General features: G+C 38.0%; 1 protein-coding gene across 3 annotated transcripts in view; it reads left to right on the plus strand.

The window, feature by feature from the left end:
- Positions 1-20167, plus strand: part of MTTP (microsomal triglyceride transfer protein) — a 55120-nt gene extending 34953 nt beyond the window's left edge. For all 3 annotated transcript variants that reach the window (XM_081147771.1, XM_081147770.1, XM_081147769.1), the window contains 8 exons: positions 1495-1707; positions 4021-4232; positions 6371-6468; positions 6582-6703; positions 8131-8358; positions 13729-13853; positions 17234-17404; positions 18891-20167. In XM_081147771.1, the coding sequence (XP_081003897.1) occupies positions 1495-1707; positions 4021-4232; positions 6371-6468; positions 6582-6703; positions 8131-8358; positions 13729-13853; positions 17234-17404; positions 18891-19068 (1347 nt within the window). In that variant the 3' untranslated portion in view covers positions 19069-20167. The remainder of the gene's footprint in view (positions 1-1494; positions 1708-4020; positions 4233-6370; positions 6469-6581; positions 6704-8130; positions 8359-13728; positions 13854-17233; positions 17405-18890) is intronic.
- Positions 20168-23839: the final 3672 nt, after the last annotated feature.

A 23839-nucleotide genomic window follows, 5' to 3' on the forward strand; every position in this document is an offset into this window, starting at 1 on the left:
TGAGAATTCTGTGGAGCTGGAGCATAAAATATGTATGTTTCATCCCCTTCCACCCTTTCTCACCTACCTCTCTACCTAAGTAGTATCATTAGTTTTTTATTTCTCCTTCCTGTGTTTCTTTGTGCAACAGTAAGCAGATGTACATACACGTTCTTATTTCCTTTTTCTTGCACAAAATATAGCACTCTTATACACTTTCTTGTAGCTTATTATTTTTTGACTTAACAACATACCCTGAAAGCCACCCTATGCTGGTTTAGAGAGACCTTCCTCATTCTTTTTACAACTGACTAGCACACACTGTATTGATGTAGCACAGTTTATGCAGCGTCTCCTATGTGTGGTCATTAGGTGGTTTCCACTCTTTTGCAATTACAAATGATGTTAAAATGAATAATCTTAGGTACATTTTTTTCTTAGTGTTGGAGCTGTAGCTTCAGGGTTAGAGTTACTGGATCAAAATGCAGATTTGTTAGCTTTTTCCAAATTACCCTCCATAAGAATCATACTATTTTATGCTTCTACCAGCAAAGTATGAGAATACTTATTTCCCTATAACCTCAAAGTATGTTATCAAACTTGAATGTTTTTTATCAAACTGATACTTGGCACTATTAGAGAAAATAAAGTGTAGTATCTTTCCTTCTAGTCAGAAACCTTTCATATCTCCCCAACCCCTCACTTCCTGTCCCCACCCTGGTGTGTGTGTGTGTGTGTGTTTAGTGTGCCTGCAGCTTAATTTAGAGTTTACAATCCTATAGATGAAATAGATTTTAAGAATCTATTTTAATGATGAAACGGAAGCCCCTAAAACATATGTAGTGGCAAAGATAAAACCAGAACCCAGATGTCCCTATTTCTAATTTGTTTTTCCATTAAACTATTAACTTGTGCTTAATTCCTATTTTTCTAGGCCAGGAAAAAGGGAATTTTCTGATTAAAGAACATATTTGAAAAGTACCTGGCAAAATATATACCACATAGAAGGCATTCAATAAATATTTTTAACTGTATGGCAGCATTAATAAAATTTGAAATCAAGTGGAAACAAGCACTTTTTAAACATTTAGAAGACCTTAGGGTCAAGTTATACTTTGACCAATGTTGTTACTTAAAGAAAACTGTTACCACTTAGGGACCATCTAATTGTTACTTTAGAAATTCAATAAGTGGGCAGTTTTATGAATAATCAATCACAAGGGATTTTTTTAAAATGACTTTATACATTCAGAATGTGTTGAAAAGTGATTATGTACATAATTATACCCATTGCTTCCTAAAAATGTGTTAATGTATGCATTAAAAAAAACCTGCAGCACCTTCATCAAGCTTTACTTGTTCATTTTCATTGTGTGCCTCAGTCATGCAACGAATACAAAACTTTCTAAAACTTAACTTTGTTTTCTTGGGCCCAAGAGTGAAGCCAGTCATGCCCAAGCCTTGTTTAATGTATGGATATGCATATGTCTGAGGGAGTATGTGATTTATTTTTAGGCTGTGGTAGAAGCCAAGAAATTAATCCTGGGAGGACTTGAAAAAGCAGAGAAAAAAGAGGACGTCATGATGTACCTGCTGGCTCTGAAGAATGCCCTGCTTCCAGAAGGCATCCCACTCCTCCTGAAGTATGCAGAGACGGGAGAAGGGCCCATCAGCCACCTGGCTACCACCAGTCTCCAGAGATACGATGTCCCTTTCATAACAGATGAGGTAAATTCCCTGAGAATATTTGCAAAATTCACAAAAGGAAAAAAGCTAGCCTAAACATGAGTCAAATGCAAACGCCTTTGCCTGGCTGGGCGTGGCTCAGTGGTTGAGCATCGACCTAGGATCCAGGCGATCGGGATTCAATTCCTGGTCAGGGAACATGCCCCAGTTGCGGGCTCGATCCCCAGTAGGGGACGTGCAGGAGGCAGCCAATCAATGATGACTCTCTCATCATTGATGTTTCTGTCTCTCTCTCTCCCTCTCCTTTCCTCTCTCTGAAATCAATAAAGATATATTTTTTAAAAAATGCAAATGCCTTTGAAGTCATCCTATTTTTTTCTGAACTACTAATTTCTCTTTTCTGTTTAGAAATAACTCTTAATTGGACTTAAGGCTATTCTGAAACAGCCTCTCCTTTTGAATAGAAAATGCCCTATATCCTGAAGCATAAAGATGAAAGCATATTCTTTTACTTTAAGAAACAAAGTATTTCCCTGGGCAGGTGGCTCAGTTGGTTGAAGCATGGTCCCATGCACCAATAGATTGCTGGTTCAATCCCTGGTCAGGGCACATACAGGGGGCAATGCATCGATGTTTCTCTCTCATGTCTATGTTTCTCTCTCTCTCTCTCTCTCTCTCTCTGTTCCTGTCTCTCTGGAAATCAATAAAAAAAACATGTCCTCAGGTGAGGATTAAAAAAAGAAAGAAAAAGAAATAGAATATTTTCAGAAATATCTTTATTTCTATAAATTTTAAGATGCTGCTAAATTTTTTTACACTGAAATATCTTGGCTTGAGTATTACTGTATTGGTGTCTACAACTACATTTTCAGGAAGCTATTTCAATTAAGCTTTTATTAAGGCAAAGAATGTTTGTAAACCTCAAGCTAAACTGCCTGTTGAGAATGATGTTTCCAGTTTGCAGATAAACACCTTTCCATCGGTTTTGTGTCATAAGCTGCGAAAACATGATGGTTAGGGTCAGGGGCTTTTGAGACATGCAGGCCTACATATAAATTCTGGCTTTATCCATTCCCAGTCATTGGTGTTTAAGTGAGTCCCTTAACTCCTGTAGACCCAAGAGTAAGGGCAACATTTGGGGGAGATAGAAAAAGGCAGAAGGAAGTAGAAATGAAAGAAATATTTATAAATGCCTAGTACTGAACACCACACACAGTGTATTGTTGGGCAATGATTATAACCAATAGAATTATTGGTTGCTACAGAATGCATTTATATTGGCAAATTTTCTTTGGTGTTAATGTTTTACTTTTTTTTAAGTCCCCCAGTATAAGCTATGTACTTTCAGTGATAATGATGTTTCAATATAGGTTCATCAAATGTAACAAATGACCACTGAGCCATGCCTGGCTGGACTAAAATTGCTCTAAAAATAAACACTATTAATTTAAAAAAAGGAGAAGGGAAAATTCTAAGGTACTTCATTGTAAGGAAATACTGGTTCATATAGTCATCTCTCCCCAGAGCCCCATTGCCACATGGCAGTAGTATCTTTTAAAAATATCTGTATTACCCAGCCGGGTGTGGCTCAGCGGTTGAGCATCGACCTAGGATCCAGGTGATCAGGGTTCGATTCCCGGTCAGGGCACATGCCCGGGTTGCGGGCTGCAGCCGATCAATGACTCTCTCATCACTGATGTTTCTATCTCTCTCTCTCCCTCTCCTTTCCTCTCTCTGAAATCAATAAAGATATATTTAAAAAAATAAAAATAAAAATATCTGTATTAGTTAGGTGACATCATGATCTGCTACAATAACAAATGATCCTCGAAATCTCAGCTATTAAAAATGTATTTCTCACTTATGCTATGCCTAATGTATATAAGGGAAATTGTGGCCCTAAATTCACTACAGTAGTGAAAGAAAGAGATGGGGAATGCATACCAGTTATTAACCGCCTCAGCCCAGAAGCTACCCAAAGCAATTCTGTTTATGATTCATTAGCCAGAACTGTGGTCTCTACCTAATTGCAAACGAACCTGGAAAATAAAGGAATGTGTATTTTTTTTTAATTATTTTTAATCCTCACCCTAGGATATGTTTTTATTGATTTTAGAGAGAGAGGAAGGGAGAGGAAGAGAGAGAGAAACATTAATGTGAGGGAGAAACATTGATGGGCTGCCTCCCATACACACCCCAACCAGGGATCGGACCCACAACCCTTGGGGTACGGGAGGATGCTCCAACCAACTAAGCCACCCAGCAGGGCTAGGAATGTGTATTTTAAGAGCACTAACTATGTTTGCCACAATATTAATTTTAAAAATCTAACAAGTTTGAACATCTTATGAACAGGTGAAGAAGACTTTGAACAGGATATACCATCAGAATCGTAAAGTTCATGAAAAGACCGTGCGAACTACTGCAGCTACTATCATTTTAAATAACAATCCATCCTACATGGAAGTAAAAAACATCCTGCTCTCTATCGGGGAACTTCCCAAAGAAATGAATAAGTACATGCTTTCCATTATTCAAGACATCCTACGTTTTGAAATGCCTGCAAGGTATGTTACAGCGCACCTGTCTCTCTGCTTACTCAGGCTTACCTGTATATTTGTGTGGTACACATATGGATAATGATAATGGTGTGGTCACTATGCTGGGTTGTGTTACATAATCAAAGTGTCTGCCAAATTTCCCATAAGGGAACTGTTTAGTGGACCAACTGAAACAACTTTCCTTTGGCACTATGGTTTGGAATTCCTGGGTATAATTTTACTCTAGGTCTCCTGCTCAGTCTGATAACTATATATTGCCAAATGTTAGTCATGTTTTAAAGTCCAACTATATTCTCAATAGAACTCTTTTTTATAAATAGTACTACAAAAGGATGTTAAGCTCTCACAAAACGGTCTCTTATCTTAACTTTCTAAATGTTAGAAATCTTTGAAGCCTCCTAGCACAGATCAAAAGAATTTACCATTTAAATTTAAAACCTCAGGCATGGCCCATGTTTAAGGGCACTCCAGGCAACGAAGAAGTCAGCAGACTTCACAGCTCTCAGTACTCTCACTGGATTCATCTTCCTGCTGCCTCCCAAGTCTCTTGTGAATTCACTGATGTCCCTCTTCAAAGTGGCTCCCCCGAAACCCTCTCCACCTCCTCCCTAAAACAGAGGGCCAGAAAAGGAATTTCCATTTCCCCTGAGTTACATGCAGAGCACTGCCCCAGGAAAGAGCAAATCTGAGCATTACCAGTTGAAAGGGAAAACAGACATGGAGAGGGAGGAAAATAAAGAGAAATGGAAAAAAATAAAAAGGCAGTAAAAGACTGAAGGAAGGAAAAACAAGATCTAAGAAGGATGAGGGAAGAGAAACGGGGTAGAGTAGAACAGAGGAAAGAGCAGGACAAATAATAAGAGCCTGATTGGGAGGGAGGAGGCCAGGCATTACTGCAAGACCTGACGTCTCCTGTTGCTGTTTCCTCTTATGGGACTCATGGAAGAGATTCGGGGTGGAATTGCTGCCCTTGTCTTGTGAACCTCATGAGTCAGGGACAGTAAAGAGGAAGCAGTGGGGTGGAGAGCAGCCTAGGATAGGCGAGGAGGCCATCACAAACACCGCAGGTCAGATTCTCAGAACCAAACACATGGGAGTCGGAAGAGATATTAAAGGCTCTCTGCTTTTAAGGTGTCTCTCTCTAGTGTGGGGCCTGGCCTCCTGGCAGGTGGTGACCAGACTTTGCCTGCACCTCTCCAGTGGCGGGAGGATCACCTCCTCTGAGGGAACTTGTGTCATTGTTCAGAGACTCACCATTACTTTTTTGTATAACTGAAATCATCCTATTGGCCCTGGGCTTTATCCCTGGAGCAAAACAGAACAGGTCTAATAATTTATCCATATGCAGGCCCTTTGAATATTTGAGGAAAGCTGTCACGATCCTCCTCATCTTTCCTTTTCCAGGCTAAAATCTTATAACTTAGTGATTATTGGGGGAAAAAGACTATAAAGTAACCATTCTCTCCTCTCAATAATTTTCTACCTCAATTCTAGGTCCAGATCTCTGTAGTCGATTTTTTTTTTTCTGCATTGTTACAATTTTATAATTACTGATATGATTTGTACTAAGTAGATAAGAATGGAAAGATCTTAACACTAATTTGATAAGTAGACAAGTTAGAGGCATGGGGTAAGGTTCAAGACTTACTTTAGAGGAGACAATGGTTTATATATAGATGTAGCTGAGATTTTTAAAAATTGATAACTGCATAAATATGAAAGAAATTCCTGGAAGTTTACTATTATGTATATATATATATAATTAGTCACTGATAACATTAGAGGGTGCAGGAAAATGTTTAAGGAAATATTGGCAACCTCTCCAGTTCAGTACAGCTTTCTTTAAAAGTATATACTATTTAGCAGTGTGACCCAGATGATTGGAAGAACCTGTGTTTTCCACTCCTGAGGTGTGTCCATCAGCCAGCTCCAGCCAGCTCACAGCTGGTGTCCTCTTGCTGAGGAATAAAGGGGAAAGCCCTAATCCTGGCGCTGGCACTCCAGCTGGCACTGCCCAGTCCTAGAGTAGCATGAGGAAAATATGGCCCCCTGTTTTTTCACTGAGGATTTGGGTTTTTTCCAAATCTGGCTTGGGAAACAACCATTACAATGAATGTCCAACTTTTTCCTTTTACATGTTGCAGCAAAATGATCCGTCGAGTTCTGAAGGAAATGGTTGCTCATAATTACGACCGTTTCGCCAAGAGTGGATCCTCTTCCGCCTACACTGGCTACATAGATCGTATGTAACCCTAAAGGGCTGCTCCCTCCGTACCCCTCCCTAGCTTGGGTTTGCTGGAACTGTTATTAAATTACAGGGTTGGTTTTTATTTTTCTTTCTTTTTTTGCCATTAGGTAGTCCCCACTCGGCATCTACTTACAGTCTTGACATTCTTTACTCTGGTTCTGGCATTCTAAGGAGAAGTAACCTGAACATCTTTCAGCACATTGGGAAGGGTAGTCTTCATGGTAGCCAGGTAATTCATTTTCCATTAATTCTGCTGGATAAAGTATGTAAAAAATTAGTCTGGGGTAAAATAGGATATATACTGATGATAACACTATATAGAATGCAGAAGTTAAAGGTGGCTTCTGCCATATGCCACCCAAGATTCCATCATCTGCAAGAGGCTGTATGGTTTATAGTCCCAGAGAGAGTTTCAAACATGAACTTGAAATCTAAGTATTAGATTCACTGGGCTTGCCAAAAATCCATTTGTCTTTTCAAAGGTATATACATAAGCACAGAATTGAAATTGTGCCAATATTTCTCACATGTGTTTTTAAAAATATTTTATTTTTATTCATAGATATATTTCTTGGAGCTCCCGATATTTAATTCTAGAATATATTTTCCTTCTCTGGGTGTTTCTATGAAGAGATTCATCCTCCACAATAAAAATCTTTCATAGCAGAACATGGCTCTCTAGAGAGTCCATCTATGTTTTTCCAATACTGCTAGGAGAGAAAGGAAGAAAGTGCAGGCATCTGACAGCTGGCTGACTTTTATCCCTTTCGTTTTATCTAAAATTTGCTGACACTCTGTAAAGGCTTTCTAAATTTGAAATATGCTTTCTTTTTAGTTTTCACGCATATCAAATTATAACCTTCTAAATAAGATTATTTAGGCTTAAAAATGATCCAGTGCTATAAAAACTCGAGTTCCTATCAGTATTATATTACTACACCCTTTGATAGAGCTCTAGTCAGAATGCTATGCACTTCTGTCCTGAGGAATCACCATCTGTTTTCTGATATGCACTCTGAAATGCCAAATACCCCGTGGTAAAGGGGCTCGGTAGGGAGGAAAAGGCATATGTAGGATTCCTATGTATGATAGAGATCAGGATATGAGCCCCCTCATGGTGTTCATTGTGTTTCCTTTGAGTTAGATAGAAAAGCTTAAACCTGAAAGGCGTGAGTCATGGCCTAGAGAATTCCACATCCTCTCATAGAAGCAGGCGACTGTCCCAACACCTCTCTACATCCTTTCCGGGGCTCTACACAATGGCTGATCTCTTGTGTATGACAGTTCTGGAGAGACTAAGAGTCCCTGGGATGACACCATAAAATGGAAAGCTAATGGCCTTTGTAGTTAAGCAGAGGGGTTTGAATCCTGCCTCGGCCATTTGAGCATTTACTTTTTTGTCTCATCTACAAAATAGATCAAATCGTATGCACCTTGAAGGGTGGTTGTGAGGATTAAATGAAGAAAACTAACAAACCTTGTATTTAGGCATAAAGTGTTTTTTTGTTTTGTTTCTCCCTAGCTGCGGCAGATTTTTGAATTATTAACCCCTAGGAAAGTTCTAGCTGTAGCTCACCATCACAGAACAGGCAGGGAGCTTATATTATGTTATGTTTGTTATGTTATGTTATGAATGTTATATCCATTTCTCCCCAGGTGGTCATTGAAGCCCAAGGACTGGAGGCCTTAATTGCTGCCACTCCTGATGAGGGGGAGGAGAACCTTGACTCCTATGCTGGCCTGTCAGCCATTCTCTTTGATGTTCAGCTCAGACCTGTCACTTTTTTCAACGGATACAGTGATTTGATGTCCAAAATGCTGTCAGCATCTAGTGACCCTGTCAGTGTGGTGAAAGGACTTATTCTGCTGATAGATCATTCCCAGGTAATTCATTCATTCTGTAAATATTTATTGAATTCCTAAAATGTGCTCTGTGCTTGGAGAATGGAAGACAAAGTTCCCCACATCTTGGAGCTCACATGCTAGGCATTCAGCCTCTCGATATTGTTGCCCTTTCTCCTTTGCTATAGGTAAACAGGTTTTTCTTTTGCCTTTATTAGCTGATTAAGCTATCTCCTCACTGTTGAGGCAAAAGAGAAAATAGTATAATATGAGTATAGTATAATGTCAATTATATCACAATACAACTGAAAAAAAATATTGATGCTAACGTAGACAAGAAGTTATGGAGGAAATAGCCTAAGACAAAACAGAGCAGACATGGCATTATCTATTCACTTGGCTTTCCTGGGCATGAGGGCTTAGATATTTATTCTAAAGGCAGGAGCTAAACCACATGGCTTCATAAATTAACTGATGACATTTGTCATGACAACAGTTATCAAAAATCCATATAGTATATCATTTTGACCCTGCCAGATTAGTAGAGGCACCACCAATCATTGACACCAATCACGTTTCATGGAGACTTTTTGCCCCAAACTCTCATGTTCACAGAATCATACAAAGATCTAACCATTTATTAGTAGAGAATAGGAGAACTTTAATTCACTTGAACTGCATTCTTCAGAATGGTTTTCAATTTTCCTCACCCCCAAATCTTACATTACTGTGATGAGGAATGACAATACTCTCTTCTGTGCAGTAAGACTTAGGTGACCAAGATACTATGATCAGGTGTGGTCTGCCTCAGTGAATTTTCTGGAAAACAGAAGAGGGTTAATCTGAATAGCCTTTGAGTTCAAATGCTTGATGCTTAAAAAAAAAATAAATTTTTATTGGCTTGACTTATTTCCAGCCTTACTAATCATAGCAATGTAAAAACTGGGATATTTGTTAAATAAGGATACTATAGGAAATCCTTAAAGTGATCACTTACTACTCTCATACTTATGATATGAGGAGATTGGATTAAAATGTACAGACTATAAGACTTGCTTGGGAAGTTTGCTTTTGTGGTTTAGTAAATTCATGAGTAATAACCTAGATTTGAAATTTGCCCCTATTAGTTACTTTCTGTGTGCTCTTGGGCAGGTACTTAATAGCTTTAAACCAAGATTTCCTACTAATAAAGTAAGGCATTTGGAACAGATGATCCAAAGTTCTTACCAGCTTTGTTCTTTGCCAGATAATTTGAGGATTCTGATTTGTTGGTTCTGGTTATGGAATCACAGATTTTAAGACCTGGGAGAGACCTTGAATATCAGATTTTACTAAAACTACTTTAAAACATCATAGGTTAAAACTAAATGTTAATTTTCTATCTTTATTATTGCTCATAACAGTTCAGGATTGCTATTGTATATAACAAAAAATAATAATTTAGGATAGTATAGCCAAATAGTTTTATTTTTATCATGTAACAAATATTTAGAAGTAGAAATTCAGTAGGTAATGTGTTAATATAGAAATCCTAAGTTATTGTCAGGATCCAGGCTCTGTTTCCCTCAGCTCAGCCATTGTTACTTGTGGCTTTTAACTTCAGTCTTGTCACCTCATGATTATCAGATGGCTGCTGCCCTGCTAGCACTACTACCTCAATCCAAGAAGGAAGAAGAGAAGGGGAAAGGGGCAATAGAGTCTGACTCTTTTTCAGGAACTTTCCTGTAAGCCCTATCTATTCCTACAAAAGCTAAGTATCTACAAAAGGAAGCCCTTTTGTTATTGACCAAAAGTATATCATGTGGATGTCTCTAGCTGCAAGATAAACTGGTAATTACAGTTTTTCAGTGGTTTAATAGACACTCTGGACAAAAGTGTGCTTCTGTTAATATGAGTGTAAAGAAGGAAAACCAGCAGAGCTTCTCACATCCCTTAATCCTCAAGGTCACACGTGAAAAAACAATTCTCATCTTATGTCAGAATTATACACTGTACATTTCCTTTGCAGTATTACCTCTGGGAGATTCATTCTTAATGAAAGAATCTCTGAAGAAGGTGTAAGAGTGCTGAGGATGTAGTTTATATTTTAAGACACAGAAATAATAATAGTTCAATACCATCTCTGTGTTCTCAGCTACCCAGCAACAATGCCTAATGGTCTAAATCCAGATAATAAAACTTGATGTAAACATAAGTAGTAATCTAGATCAAGGTTGGCAAACTTTTTACGTAAACGACAGAAAGTAAATATTTTAAGCTTTGTGGACATGTGGTCTCTGTTGTAACCACTCAGCTCTGCCATTGTAGAGTGAAAATAGCTATCAGTGATATATTAACAAATGAGTGTAGCAGAGTTCCAAAAACTTTTATTTACAAAAAGCCAGTGGACCAAATTTGCCTGCAGGCCATAGTTCGCCAACTCTTGATCTAGATTATTTTATAAGGTTTAGGGCATCTAAGGCATATTCTAAGAGAAAGATCATCCCCAAGCTATTAAACCTAACCCAATGTCTATATATTTTAGATCGGAGTATTTGGCAGACTGTGGTTATTATACAAATAAACTATTTGTGACTCCCAGCTCTGCAAGGCACCCAGTAATGTCATCGCAGCTTCAGAGGCACATACCACTTTAGGTCAAGTGCTGACATTGAAGGAAATTTTGGCAGTGAGTGGCCTGTCACAGCCACCAGGGAAGATGGAATTACTCTGTGCTCACTCTCTGTTTTCAGCTAATTGAATTACCTTCAGAGAAGGATATCTGATAAAGTCAGCTTAATGGGGGGTGGAGAGGACCCTCTTTAGTTAGCAAAGAACATATTTTCCTGAATGGAAGCAGTAAAATAAATTGTGAAAATATCACTGTTTGAGCTATAAAAAAACCCTTTGGGACCAAAATTAAAAGATCAAGGGGGTCACATTAGCTACAAACCCAAAGCTTCAGTATCTTATTCCTCTAGTTCATAGGCAAAAATTTAAATAAATATGCACTCTGGGACAAACAAGGACATAAACCTATGCTCTAACATTTTTGGAGTATTTCTCACAACAGACTTCCTTGCACACCAGGAGACAAGACAGTTATGATTTTGTGATAGCCATCACGGGAGTAGAATAGACTCCCCAACTAGAGATAGGGTGCTCATTCTGGCTCCACATGTAGCCTCAAAGCCTGATTTTTCTTTTCAATCCTTAGATTTAATGCCTACCATGGAAGATTAGTATGGGAATTACATGAGATGTCAAATGTAGAGGTATTAGGACATGGTGCTTAAAAATTGTTAATTCCACTTATTTTATACCCCTCAAAAATGAGAACCACTGTACTATGTGGTTTAGTACCTTTCATGAAATAAAGAGTGGTTTGTCCTTCTACAGGGGTCAGTGGTATGTCCTTCTATGGGGTCCAAGAAAATTCCTCTGTGACTGCACATGAGTTCTTCCATGATCCCTTTACATGAGAGAAATGGAGCCTTCCCAAAGAGCCAAGGCACTCCTCAAAATCCACATTGCAATGGAAATGTTCTCTCCCCACAAAAGGCACATTGTCTAATCACTGTGAAATGTTCTTTTCTATGGCACTTGGTGTGTTTTGATATCTACCTAATGTATGGTCAGTAGGAAAGCCAAAGTCCACATCACAGACCTCTGCTGGGTTGGGTGGACTAACAAGATGGTAATTTTTCAAATTGATAACCAAGAAGAAAATAGAAAGAAAGAAATACTTCTGAAGCAGGGCACACAGTAGGGTTCATTTAGGAACAAACACAATTACAATGCAAATGCAGAACTCTGATATTTTGGTTCAGCAGTTCATAGGCATAGGTTCAACTTAGGACATAATTATTGTGGTTTTATCAGGGTAATTTCTGTTCCTTTATATTAGTGTTTTTAGCTCTATGTTGAGAATATCATTCTTTCGTCTAAGTGTCTTTCAGACTAAAGGTAGCTTCATGCCACAACCAGGAATTTTTAGTATACCTGGTTGTAAACCAAGTCCTTTCACTGATATTCCCTGACACATTTTTTGGAAAGTGGAGGTAATTCAGGGAGATCAACAGGATCCTTTCTAGAAAGCAAAATTATGTAATTTATAGTTGGTGGAAACACAGCTTGTTTGATCTCAGTAGGGCAATGACATAAAGTTGGTCATGCTGCCAGTTGCCATAAACCTAAGATTTTTTTTTTTTTTAAACATATCTTTATTGATTTCAGAGAGAGGAAAGGAGGGGGAGAAAGAGAGATAGAAACATCAATGATGAGAGAGTCACTGATTGGCTGCCCAGCCCGCAACCCGGGCATGTGCCCTGACCAGGAATCGAACCCCGATTGCCTGGATCCTAGGTCGATGCTCAACCGCTGAGCCACACCCAGCTGGGCAAACCTAAGATCTTTGAAGGAATATCAAAATTAAGGATACTGAACCTTTTCCCCCAAACCATTATTTCCAACACTGTCCCCAGGCAATCTGATTCCAATCCAGCTGAAGACGTTTTCAGCCAACATCACCAGAGCTAATGTAAACAGGAACTGCAAGACTTAAAGGCTAAATGCTGGCACAAACAGGACAAAACAATGAATTTTAGACAACTATAAAATCACTTAGGAGGGACTATGTTTGTCAATGAGTACTGTCCCTCTGGAATATGCTGTTGAGTTCATGTTGGACTCAACATGTTAATTTGATGCCATTCAAAAATGTCAAACAACAGGATATTAAGGCTTAGTTTAATTGCCTTCCCTTCCTTCCCAGCTTGATCTAGGCAATTCCTGAAACTTTAATATTGTACTGGCAGTTTTTGTCATGCTTCTCAAATTTGCCAGCAGGATGCAGTTGTCTATATTTTACACAACATATAACTAGAAAAGTGGTAAATGACTTAAAGAGATTATCTAGCCCAACCCCTCCCCCCCCCATCCCCCAAAGCCACAGCTGGATTCCTGATGGAGATGCCTTCGTTTTCCCTAATCTAGTGGTTCTCAAGTTTGAATGAATCAGAATCACATGAGGACTTATTACAACATAGATTGCAGGGCCCCACCCTCAGAGTTTCTAATTAAGTAGGTATGGAACTTGCATTTCTAACAAGTTTCTGGGATGCTGATGTTATTTGTCAGGAGATCACACTTTGAAAACTATTTCCCCTCCCAAATTGAGGCAGTGATTGAAAGAAAACACCCTTGTTAATTGTCACTTCCCTTTTCTAGTATTTTAATTGACTACATAATTTAGCAAAGCAATAATCTACTTCTGGTGATCAGAATTAGAATGTGTTTCCAAGCTTAGAGAAATACTCCAACATTAACACAGTTCAAATGGTATTATCTACAGCAAGAGATTGAATGTGCCTTTGGAAAGGAGTTGGCTAAATTGTGATTATTATCACTATTATTATATATCTTTGCTTCTAGGAGCTTCAACTGCAATCTGGAATGAAGGCCAATATAGACATCCAGGGTGGTCTAGCCATTGATATTTCGGGTGCAATGGAGTTTAGTCTGTGGTACCGTGAGTCAAAAACCCGAGTGAAAAATCTGTAAGTATATGTATAATACTCTATGGAAAGAACTTCAGAAATTAGTTTTTGGAATTGTTTAACCTTCTGACTTTTCAAGAATCTATACTTTCTTTTCCCCACTCTTATTTATTTATTTATTTATATATTGGGGTTACGTTGGTTAATAAAATTATGTAGGTTTCAGGTGTACAGTTCTATAATGCATCATCTGTATATTGGTTGTGTGTTCACCATCTCAAGTCAACACACATTTATCCCCCTTTACCCTCTTCTAAATTCCCCCGTTCCCCTTTCCCTCTAGTAATCAGCATACTGTTATCTGTGTCTATGAGTTGTTGTTGGTTTGTTGTTTTTTTGCGTAATCCCTTCACCGTTTTCACCTAGCCCCACCACCTCTCTCTCCTCTGACAGCTCTCAGTCTGTTCTCTAGTTATGAGTCTGTTTCTGTTTTGTTTGCTAGTTTATTTTGTTCATTACATTTCACAAATGAGTGAAGTTATATGGTGCTGATCTTTCTCTGACTGGCTTACTTCACTTAGTATAATGTTCTCCAAGTCCATCCAGCTGTCACAAAGGGTAAGGTTTTCTTCTTTTTTATGGCTGGGTAGTATTCCATTGTGTAAATGTACCACAGCTTTTTTATCCACTCCTCTACTGATGGGCACTTGGGCTGCTTTCAAGGGGACCACACTTGAAAACTATTTGTCCTCTTGGCTATTGTAAATAACACTGCAATAAATATAGGGGTGCATATATTCTTTCAAATTAGTGTTTCAGGTTTCTTCAGATATATTCCCAGAAATGGAATCGCTGGGTCATAAGGCAGCTCCATTTTTAATTTTTTGACGTAACTCCATATTGCTTTCCACAGTGGCTACATCAGTCTGCATTCCCTCTAGCAGTACACTAACGTTCCCTTTTCTCCGCACCCTCACCAACCCTTATTTATTGATTTATTGATGGCAGCCATTCTGACAGGTGTGAGGTGATATCTCATTGTGGTTTTAATTTGCATCTCCCTGATGATTATTTGACGTTGAGCATCTTTTCATATGTCTCTTGGCCATCTGTATGTCCTCTTTGGAGAAATGTATATTCAGGTTCTTTGCCCATTTTTAATTGGATTGTTTGTTTTTCTGGTGTTGAGTTATATAAGTTCTTTACAAATTTTGGATATTAACCCTTTATCAGATGTATCATTGACGAATATGTTATCCATTCGGTGGGTTGTCTTTTCATTTTGTTGATGGTTTTCTTTGCTGTGAAAAAAACATTGTAGTTGGATATAGTCCTGTTTATTTATCAAAATCTATACCTTCTATTTGTAATCATTAAATCATAGAGTAGGAAGTAACCATGGGAAGTAATTCTTTCCATAGCTTCTTATGCACAGGTCAGTACCTAATACAACTCAGCCAAGAATCTTGATTTTTAAAGACATCCATAGACAGCATGCCCAATGGATGAGAGGTTCATCTTCTCTTGGTATTCCACTTCAATAGCTGACAATGCTCTTAGGAAATTTTTCTCTAAGGCAAACTGTTTTAGTTTATCCCTCTACTTGGGATTTCACATCTTTTCTCTTTTGCTGTCTTCAGTGGAGAAAAATTTTAAAAAGGTCACTTTTATGCAGAATCTAACTATTAAACACTTAGTCCTTAAGTTTTCTGTTACTGTTCATTTTTCTAAACAAAATGTTCTCAGCTCCTTTAGTTTTTCTAATCTACCTGTCAGATTAAATGAAAATGTTTTATTTTGATTTTGATTATTTTAAATTTATCTTTATTGTTGAAAGTATTACTGATGTCCTCTTTTTCCCCCAACGACCCCTTTACCCCACCTGCCTCCCAGCCCACCCCCTACCCCCCACCCCTGGCCTTCACCACACTATTATCTGTGTCCATGGGTTATGCATATATGCATATAAGTTCTTTGGTTAATCTCTTCCCACCCACCCACCCAAAATGTTTTATTTTGAACATAAAACAGTGTCTCTGAGCCAGTGTAATAATCAAAAGAATTATTCTGTTTTTTATAACATTGAAGGGAAGGAAGTTGAAATGCAATTGATTTTTTTAATATATATTTAAAAAATGGTGAGGCATAAGTGAGATAGGAGTGATAAAGTTAAATTTTTTGGTTTATTTTGAACTACAGATGAAGGAATTGAGAACAATTAAAAGGTGGCACATTTGTGGCCTACAGTGTTACTAAAAGGAAGCAAAGAATGGGAAGTAGAGCAGGCCATCAGAGGGATCAGCAATATAGTTTAGGGCTTCCCATTGAATCAGTCATCTGTTTCCTCTTTCTGAAGTATTTCTAGATAGAAGTTTCCCCAAATTACACTGAACTGAATTTTTTGCAGAAAGAAATCAATAGCAACAACAACAACAAATTTGGATTTTTAAAAAGGACACTGTAACCCTAAGAACCTATCAGTATCCATGTTCCAGCCAATCTGTCTTCAGTTTTTCATTTAAAAAGTACCTCTTAAGCCTTTGTTGAGTGTAAGATATTAGAAGGTGCAGTGAGGTATTCAGGGATTTAAATGGAACACCTCTGACCTACTTTTACACTGACAGCAGCGGCAGCCAATGTGCTTTTAAGGTGCACAGCAAAAAAGAGTGCCTCCATCAGAAAAGCGTGGACACACAACTCTGATTTAATTGTGGGAGTAACTTCCCACAAGATCACTGAAAGTGTACGATTAAATAGTGTTCCTAGAGGTAAGCCTTCTACTGAGATTGTTTTTCCTCTTCATTTTCATCCAAGCCACTCTCCCTAGACAATCCAATGTGTCTATCTAGTCCTCTGGGTGTTTGTTGGTGAACCCACCATATCTGTCATTCCTGGGCCACCCATTGAACACGCCCCACTATAGGAATGGTTTTTTGTGACACAACATTTTTTCAAATAGATGTCTCTCTCTAGAGACCCTTTGGAGAAAGTAATAAAATGGAATTGAAATAGCTACATAGAAACCAACAGAGAAACCAAGAAAGTAAGAAAATGGTTTTAAACATCAGCTGCCTTCCTGCTGAGCCAATTCTTGTATTTCCGACTTCCTGACAAGACCAGGTTCCAGGCATATTTTCATCTTGTCCCTTGGCACACCCACACCAAACAGTAGTAGCTGATAGACATTTCATTCCCACATCTAGAATTGAAGGCTGGGGAAGGATTCAGGGGAAGAGCAAACCTTAACTGCTCAATCCCTGGGACCAACCGGGCCCTGGTTATCAACAAAATCCTAAACACATCTAGATTACGTATTAGCTCCCTAAGTGGTTCCTTATAGTCCTCAGCATCATATGTTCAGATCCTGTGAAATTACAGCTGTTAGTCCAGCTTAGTTAAATGTGATATTAATAGGTTTCTTTTCTCCCCCAAATCTTTAGGTTGGCTGTGGTAATATCTGGTGACATCACTGTGGACTCCTCTTTTGTGAAAGCTGGCCTGGAAATCAGTGCAGAAACAGAAGCCAGCATGGAGTTTATCTCCACGGTACAGTTTTCTCAGTACCCATTCTTAGTCTGCCTGCAGATGGACAAGGCCGAGGCTCCATTCAGGTAAGAAGCAGTGCTTGGGGAATGTTCCAAGGCCACCCCCAGTTCACCAGGAACTCACACCCAGTTTTGAACATTCAGTTTCAGAAATTAAAAGAAAATGGTAAAAATCCAGTGAAATGAATTATCTTTAAATTAGTAACAGAATTATTGATAAGGCTAAAAATTAAGTCAGTTCCTAGGATACCAATAAACTGTAATTACTAGTAGTTCATTTGATTCAGGAGATACCATATTCTACTTAGAAATAATTTATCAAGAAAACAAAGGGATTTGATTTACTCTAAGAGTTGCCCTGTAGTTTCAGCAAAAATACTGGATGCATATTTACTATCAGCTATCTTCACAGTTGTCTCCTGGACAGAGAGTTCAAAACAAAACATCTAATCATTTACCATGTTTTAGGAGCCCAAATGAGTTCACAGTATATAGGTAATCTATTCAATAGCAACTTGACTGTGTTTTGGCTAAAGCTTGAGAGTTTGAGATTTTGAATTCCTTTTTAATGTTTGTCAGTAGAATTTTTAGTGTCTCAAAAACCGAATTTATAATTGTCCATGTAACTTTCCCAGCACCTCTCCCACTCTAGAGATTCTCATTTACACTGGGTCCTTTGAATCTTGTAACCATATTTATAACAATACTATCATGTGGAAGTAGCATGCTTTTGGTCTAGGGTAATACTGTGAGTTGTAGAGGTTTCCTTGGCACACACTATTAACCATGAAAGCAATTTGTATGCTTAAAACAGCAAGCCATATCTTCCACCATCTCCTTTGATAAGTAGGCTAGAATTGAGAACCTTATTTATATTCCTGGCATTTCATGATCCATATAAAAATGCATAAATGATATAAGTATAAATATGGGTTGGTTATATTTTTGTAGAATAAAATATAGTGGATTATAGTCAGAATATTAAACTGTTGCTAATGTATACTAACTTATGTGTACAATAAATCTCCATTAATGCATTAAAAAATATCAACCTTCCAATGGGTAAAATGCAGTAACCACCAATCCAGGCACAGGGCTAACTGGTTTGGTTCCACATTTCATCTTGGCCACAGCTTTGGGAATGTTTACCTGTCAGCGTTCTCATCTTAAATCCAGTTAAACTTGCTACTTCCTCAAAAGAGAACTGAGCCCAAGGTGGGGCTCCTGGAATGCGGGGAGTGAGACATAGCAAGGTTTGCAAAGCTTAACAGCATCTCCAAAGAGCTGAGCGGAATTTAGTACTCCATTCCAGAAAAATGTCTGGCAGACTCCAGTATTCCAAGCATTTGAACTGTATCTGGTTGTGTAAAAAGAAAGGAGAAGAAAAAAAATCACCCATTCATGGGAATGGAAGCGGGTAGTCTTTGGCACTCAGATCCTTTCTCAAATTGCTTTGAAACAAAAACTTCAGGTGGACACTCATAGCTTGGCTCTTACAGGCTTGAGGTAACTTTAATATGTGTGTAATTTTGTTGTTTTTGTTGTTATGCAGGCAATTTGAGACAAAGTATGAAAGGCTGTCCACAGGCAGAGGATACGTCATGCGGAAAAGAAAAGAAAGGCTAGTACCAGGATCTGAATTTCCTCTCCACCCAGAGAACGCTGAGATGTGTAAGGTGGTGTTTCCCCCTCAGCCTGAGAGTGCTTCCAGCGGTGGTGGCTGGTTTTGAAACTGATTGATGTTTCACTTGAATTCATTTCCCCAGGAGGGATACAATGTGACATGCCTAAACTTGCTCTCTGAGAGCACAATGTTTACATATTTACCTGTATTTAAGATTTTTGTAAAAACCTATGAAAAACCTCAAATGATCAAATTTGGGCCTATTCACTCTGCTAACCACAGTGTCAATTTTGAGCCAAAATGTGTGATACTTTTATCAAATCCTATTTGATATAGTGAAAATTGTTCTTACCTAAAAAGAAACTATTGTTTATTAAAATAAAAACACACACACACAGAGAAGATCCCAATTTTGTTTCAGTAATTTTCAGTGTGTACATAGCCCTTGATGGTACCTGAAACATGGATTGTTTCTACCAAACATATTCCCCGATCAGGAAAAAACAGACCTTTTTCATGGGGGGTGGGGGTGGAGGGTTTAGGGGGGCAAGACTTTTTGAATACTTTTTTCAGCCAGCTTCATGAATTAATATTTATCTGTTCTGTTAGTTTTACTGAGCATTTAGGGAGAAGGCACATATTAAAATACCATCTCATCTTTCTGCTGACCATGTAGTCAGTCCTCTGCCTTCTGCCCTGCAAAAATGTTGGACTTAGCACATAAGAATTAGAAATATTAATTTCAGAAACTCCATTTGATTTTTTTGTGTGCTCTGTCTCTTTGAGACTGTAATGTGGTACACTGGCTTTCATAAGGGACCTTTTCATATAGTCATCATTTTATCTTTCATTCAGTTGTTTTTTGGTGAAAGTTCCAGTCTGTTTGACTACAGTCTGTGCAAAAGCCACAATGGCTGAGAGAATTTAATAGTGCTTTGAGAAACTGATGGATTTGACTTCTAAAATATAAAATCAAGAGAAGATTTTTACTTGTACAAATTAAAAGAGGCATGTTAAACATTTTAAAATATTTATTAATGAAACACATGTTTATAGTAATAAACCCAAAAGAGATAACAGATGTTCATTTGTCCATTAAATATACACAAATGCACACGCACACACACATGGAAGTTTATGTAGTCCATCACTGACTGTAAATTTGAAATGATGTGTGATGAAATAAATATGTGGAACTCCTATTGAATTCCTTTGGTCTTCTGTTACTTCAAACCCCATATTGCTCTGTTCTTGCCAATTTCTGAGCCCAGACACATACAAGAGTAGCCTTTGCAGCCGTGCAGAACAGGCCAGACTCTAAAGGGAGGTCAGAGCCCTTTGGAAAATGGGCTACTGAAAATAATAGCAGTCAGAACCTCTTGAGGACCTGTAATGTTGAAAACAAGCTATAAGCCCAGTTTTCTTTTCTTTTTTTCCTCCTTTTTTTTTTTTTATTGTTCAAAATATTACAGATGTTTCCTTTTCTCTGCATTGACCCCTGCTATCCACCACCCTCCCCAGTCCTTCTCCCCACCATTGTCTGTGTCCTTGGATTGTGCATATATGCATATAAATTCTTTGGTTAATCTCTCCCCACCCACCCATCCACCCCCACCTTCCCTCTTAGATTCGTCAGTCTGATCCATGCTTCCATGTCACTGCATCTGTTTTGTTCATGTTTATTAAGTTCTTTAGATTCCACATATAAGTGAGATCATATGATGTTTGTCTTTCTCTGCCTGGCTTATTTCGCTTAGCATAATATTCTCCAGGTCCATCCACACTGTCCCAAAGGGTAGGAGATCCTTTTTCTTTATGACTGCATAGTATTCCATGGTGTAAATGTCCCACAGCTTTTTTATCCACTCAGCTACTGATGGGCACTTGGGCTGTTTCCAGATCTTAGCTATTGTAAATTGCACTGCTATGAACATAAGGGTGCATATATTCTTTCTGATTAGTGTTTCAGGATTCTTAGGATACATTCCTAGAAGTGGGATCACTGGGTCAAAAGGCAGCTCCATTTTTAATTTTTTGAGGAACCTCCACACTGTTTCCCATAGTGGCTGCACCAGTCTGCATTCCCACCAGCAGTGTACCAGGGTTCCCCTTTCTCCACACCCTCGCCAGCACATGTCGTTTGTTGATTTGTTGATGGTGCCATTCTGACAGGTATGAAGTGATACCTCATTGTGGTTTTAATTTGCATTTCTCTGATGATTAGTGATGTTGAGCATTTTTTCATGTGTCTCTTGGCCATCTGTATGTCCTCTTTGGAGAAGTGTCTATTCAGGTCCTTTGCCCATTTTTTAATTGGATTGTTTGTCTTCCTCTTGTTGAGTTGTATGAGTTCTTCTCTCCATGCAGTACTTAGTGCCCATGACAAGTTGCTCCCTGCTTTTCTGAACCTAACACCTTTAAAATTTTTTTTAATGCTATACTTATTTAGTGTTCATTATAGGCCAGGTGTTTTAAAGGATGTTACTAAGCAATTTTATTAGTAATTAATAAAAATGAAAATAAATTAAAAATTAGTTATTTTATAATTTTATTTACTTAGTACTAAATACATTTAATAAAAAGGATTTTATTAAATAATTCTCACAACAATGGTATTTAACAGGTAGCATTATTATTTTCATGTTATAAATCAGCGCTGTGCATAGGAATGTAATGTGAGCCACATGGGTAATTTTAAATATCTAGTAGCTATAGTTATAAAAATAAACAGAAAAAAGTGAATTAAACTTTAATAATATATTTTTTAATTAAGTTATCCAAAATACTACCATATCATGTAATGAATGTAAAATTATTAATGGGATATTTTATTTTGGTGGGGGAGGATTGGGCCTTTGAAATATGATACATATTTTGCACATCTAGCACCTACCAGTTAGGATTAGCCACATTTCAAGTGTTCAATAGCCATATGTGGCTAGTGGTTACTAAACTAGAAAGCACAATTATAGATAGAGAAACTGGGGTACAGAAGACATTTAACTTACTCCACAGAAGACATTTTCTCAACTAGGAAGTGATAAAACTGGAATTCAAATCTGTTATCTGGGGAAACTGGTTCTTCAGTGGTGTCATGGGAAAAGAATTTCAGGGACACTCACTAGGAGGATTTTAAGTGATAGTGGCAAGATTTATCAGAGCAAAAAGCGATAGTACACTCTCAGAGAGGCAGAGAGCAGGCCGGCTAAGGGGCAGCACATGCCCTGAGGTCCTTGCCAAGCTTCCTATATTTCCTTGGCTTTGGGAAAGAGCAGGCTTGCTTTCAAACTATCCATTCTCTTTTCTGGATTTCCCAGGGCCTGTGCCCTTCCCCTATCTGATCTTTACCCCAGATTTTCCCAGGCTTTGCCTTCCCCCTTCTTATGGTCCCCATTTTGGCTCCTCCTGTGCATGACAATAGTTGTGCTTCATCATTTGGCTCCTACCTCCCATGTGCTCAGTAAAAGGAATCCGCCTCTCTGTTTTCCCCTCCACCCCACCCACGGAATGATGCTGGTTACCCCTCAGGGTGACTGTGAAGTTCACTTTCTTCTCGTTTGTTAATTATCTAAGTAACTGCCTACTTTAACAACCCCAGAAACTGCTTTCTGAATCTACTATTCTGTATTTTCCAGATCGTTTTGGTTTTAAAATTTTGTGGATAAAAGAATGCAGGCAGTAGTTATGAAAATGACAGACATGGGAAAGCAGCTATAAAGCTGTAAGCTATAATACAAATTTCTAAGAGTCATTGCCCTTTTTCTGTGATTCTTGTGTGTCTTTCTCTGGTAGTATGAGAAGACCTTGTCCACCTGTAGACCTCTCTTTTTTTCTTTGTCAAGTGTCCCTTCCTCCCTACATTCCTGGAGGCAGGTCTGAATGTGCAATAATAAATGTGCATTTTTTGTATAGTGGCTTTATTGAGATATAATTCACATATCACACATATCATATATTTCACCCATTTATAGCATAGAATCCAATTTTATATTATATATAAATATAGTACATACATTTACAAAGTTGTACAAGTATCATTTCAATTATTTGGAACATTTTCGTCATTATAAAAAGAAATCCATACCCTTTAGCTACTATCCCCAATCTCATCTCCCAGCCTGAGGCAATCACTAAGCCACTTGCTATCTCCATATATTTATTCATATAAATGGAATCATTTAATACGTGGTCTTTTGTGACTTACTTTTTTCTTTTAGCATTATGTTTTAAGGTTCATCCGTGTTGAAGCATGTATCAGTACTTCTTTTTTTCCATGGTTGAATAATATCCCATTACATAGATGGCCCATTCATCAGTTGACAGACATTTGGGTGCTTTCACCTTTGGCTATTATGAATAATTCTGCTATGATCTTTTGTGTATAAATTCTTGAGTGGGTATAATTTTCAATTCTCTTGGGGATATACCTAAGAGTAGAATTGCTGGTCAAATGGTGACTCTATGTTTAACTCTTCAAGAATTGCCAGATTGTTTTCCAAAGTCACTATACCGCTTTGCATTCCCACAAGCAGAGTATGACGGCTCTAATATTTCTACATTTTCTACAACACTTGTAATTACCTTTCTTTATGACTATAGCCAGTCTAGTGAACGTGGAGTGCTACTTTCATTATGGTGTGCGTTGCATTTCCCTAATCACTAGTAATGCTGAGTATCTTTCAAAGAACTTATTAGCCTTTGCATGTTATTGCATCTTCTTTATCTGTTTATTCAGATCTTTTGCTCTTTTAAAAATCAGGTTATTTTTCTTTTTATTAATGATTTGTAAGAATTCTTTATATGTTTTAGGTATAAACCCCTTATCAGATACATGATTTGCAAATATTTTATCCCATTCTGTGAGATATCTTTTAACC

This window comes from Miniopterus schreibersii (assembly GCF_964146895.1).
Source record: "Miniopterus schreibersii genome assembly, chromosome: 1".
In the NCBI taxonomy this organism is placed as follows: domain Eukaryota; kingdom Metazoa; phylum Chordata; class Mammalia; order Chiroptera; family Miniopteridae; genus Miniopterus; species Miniopterus schreibersii.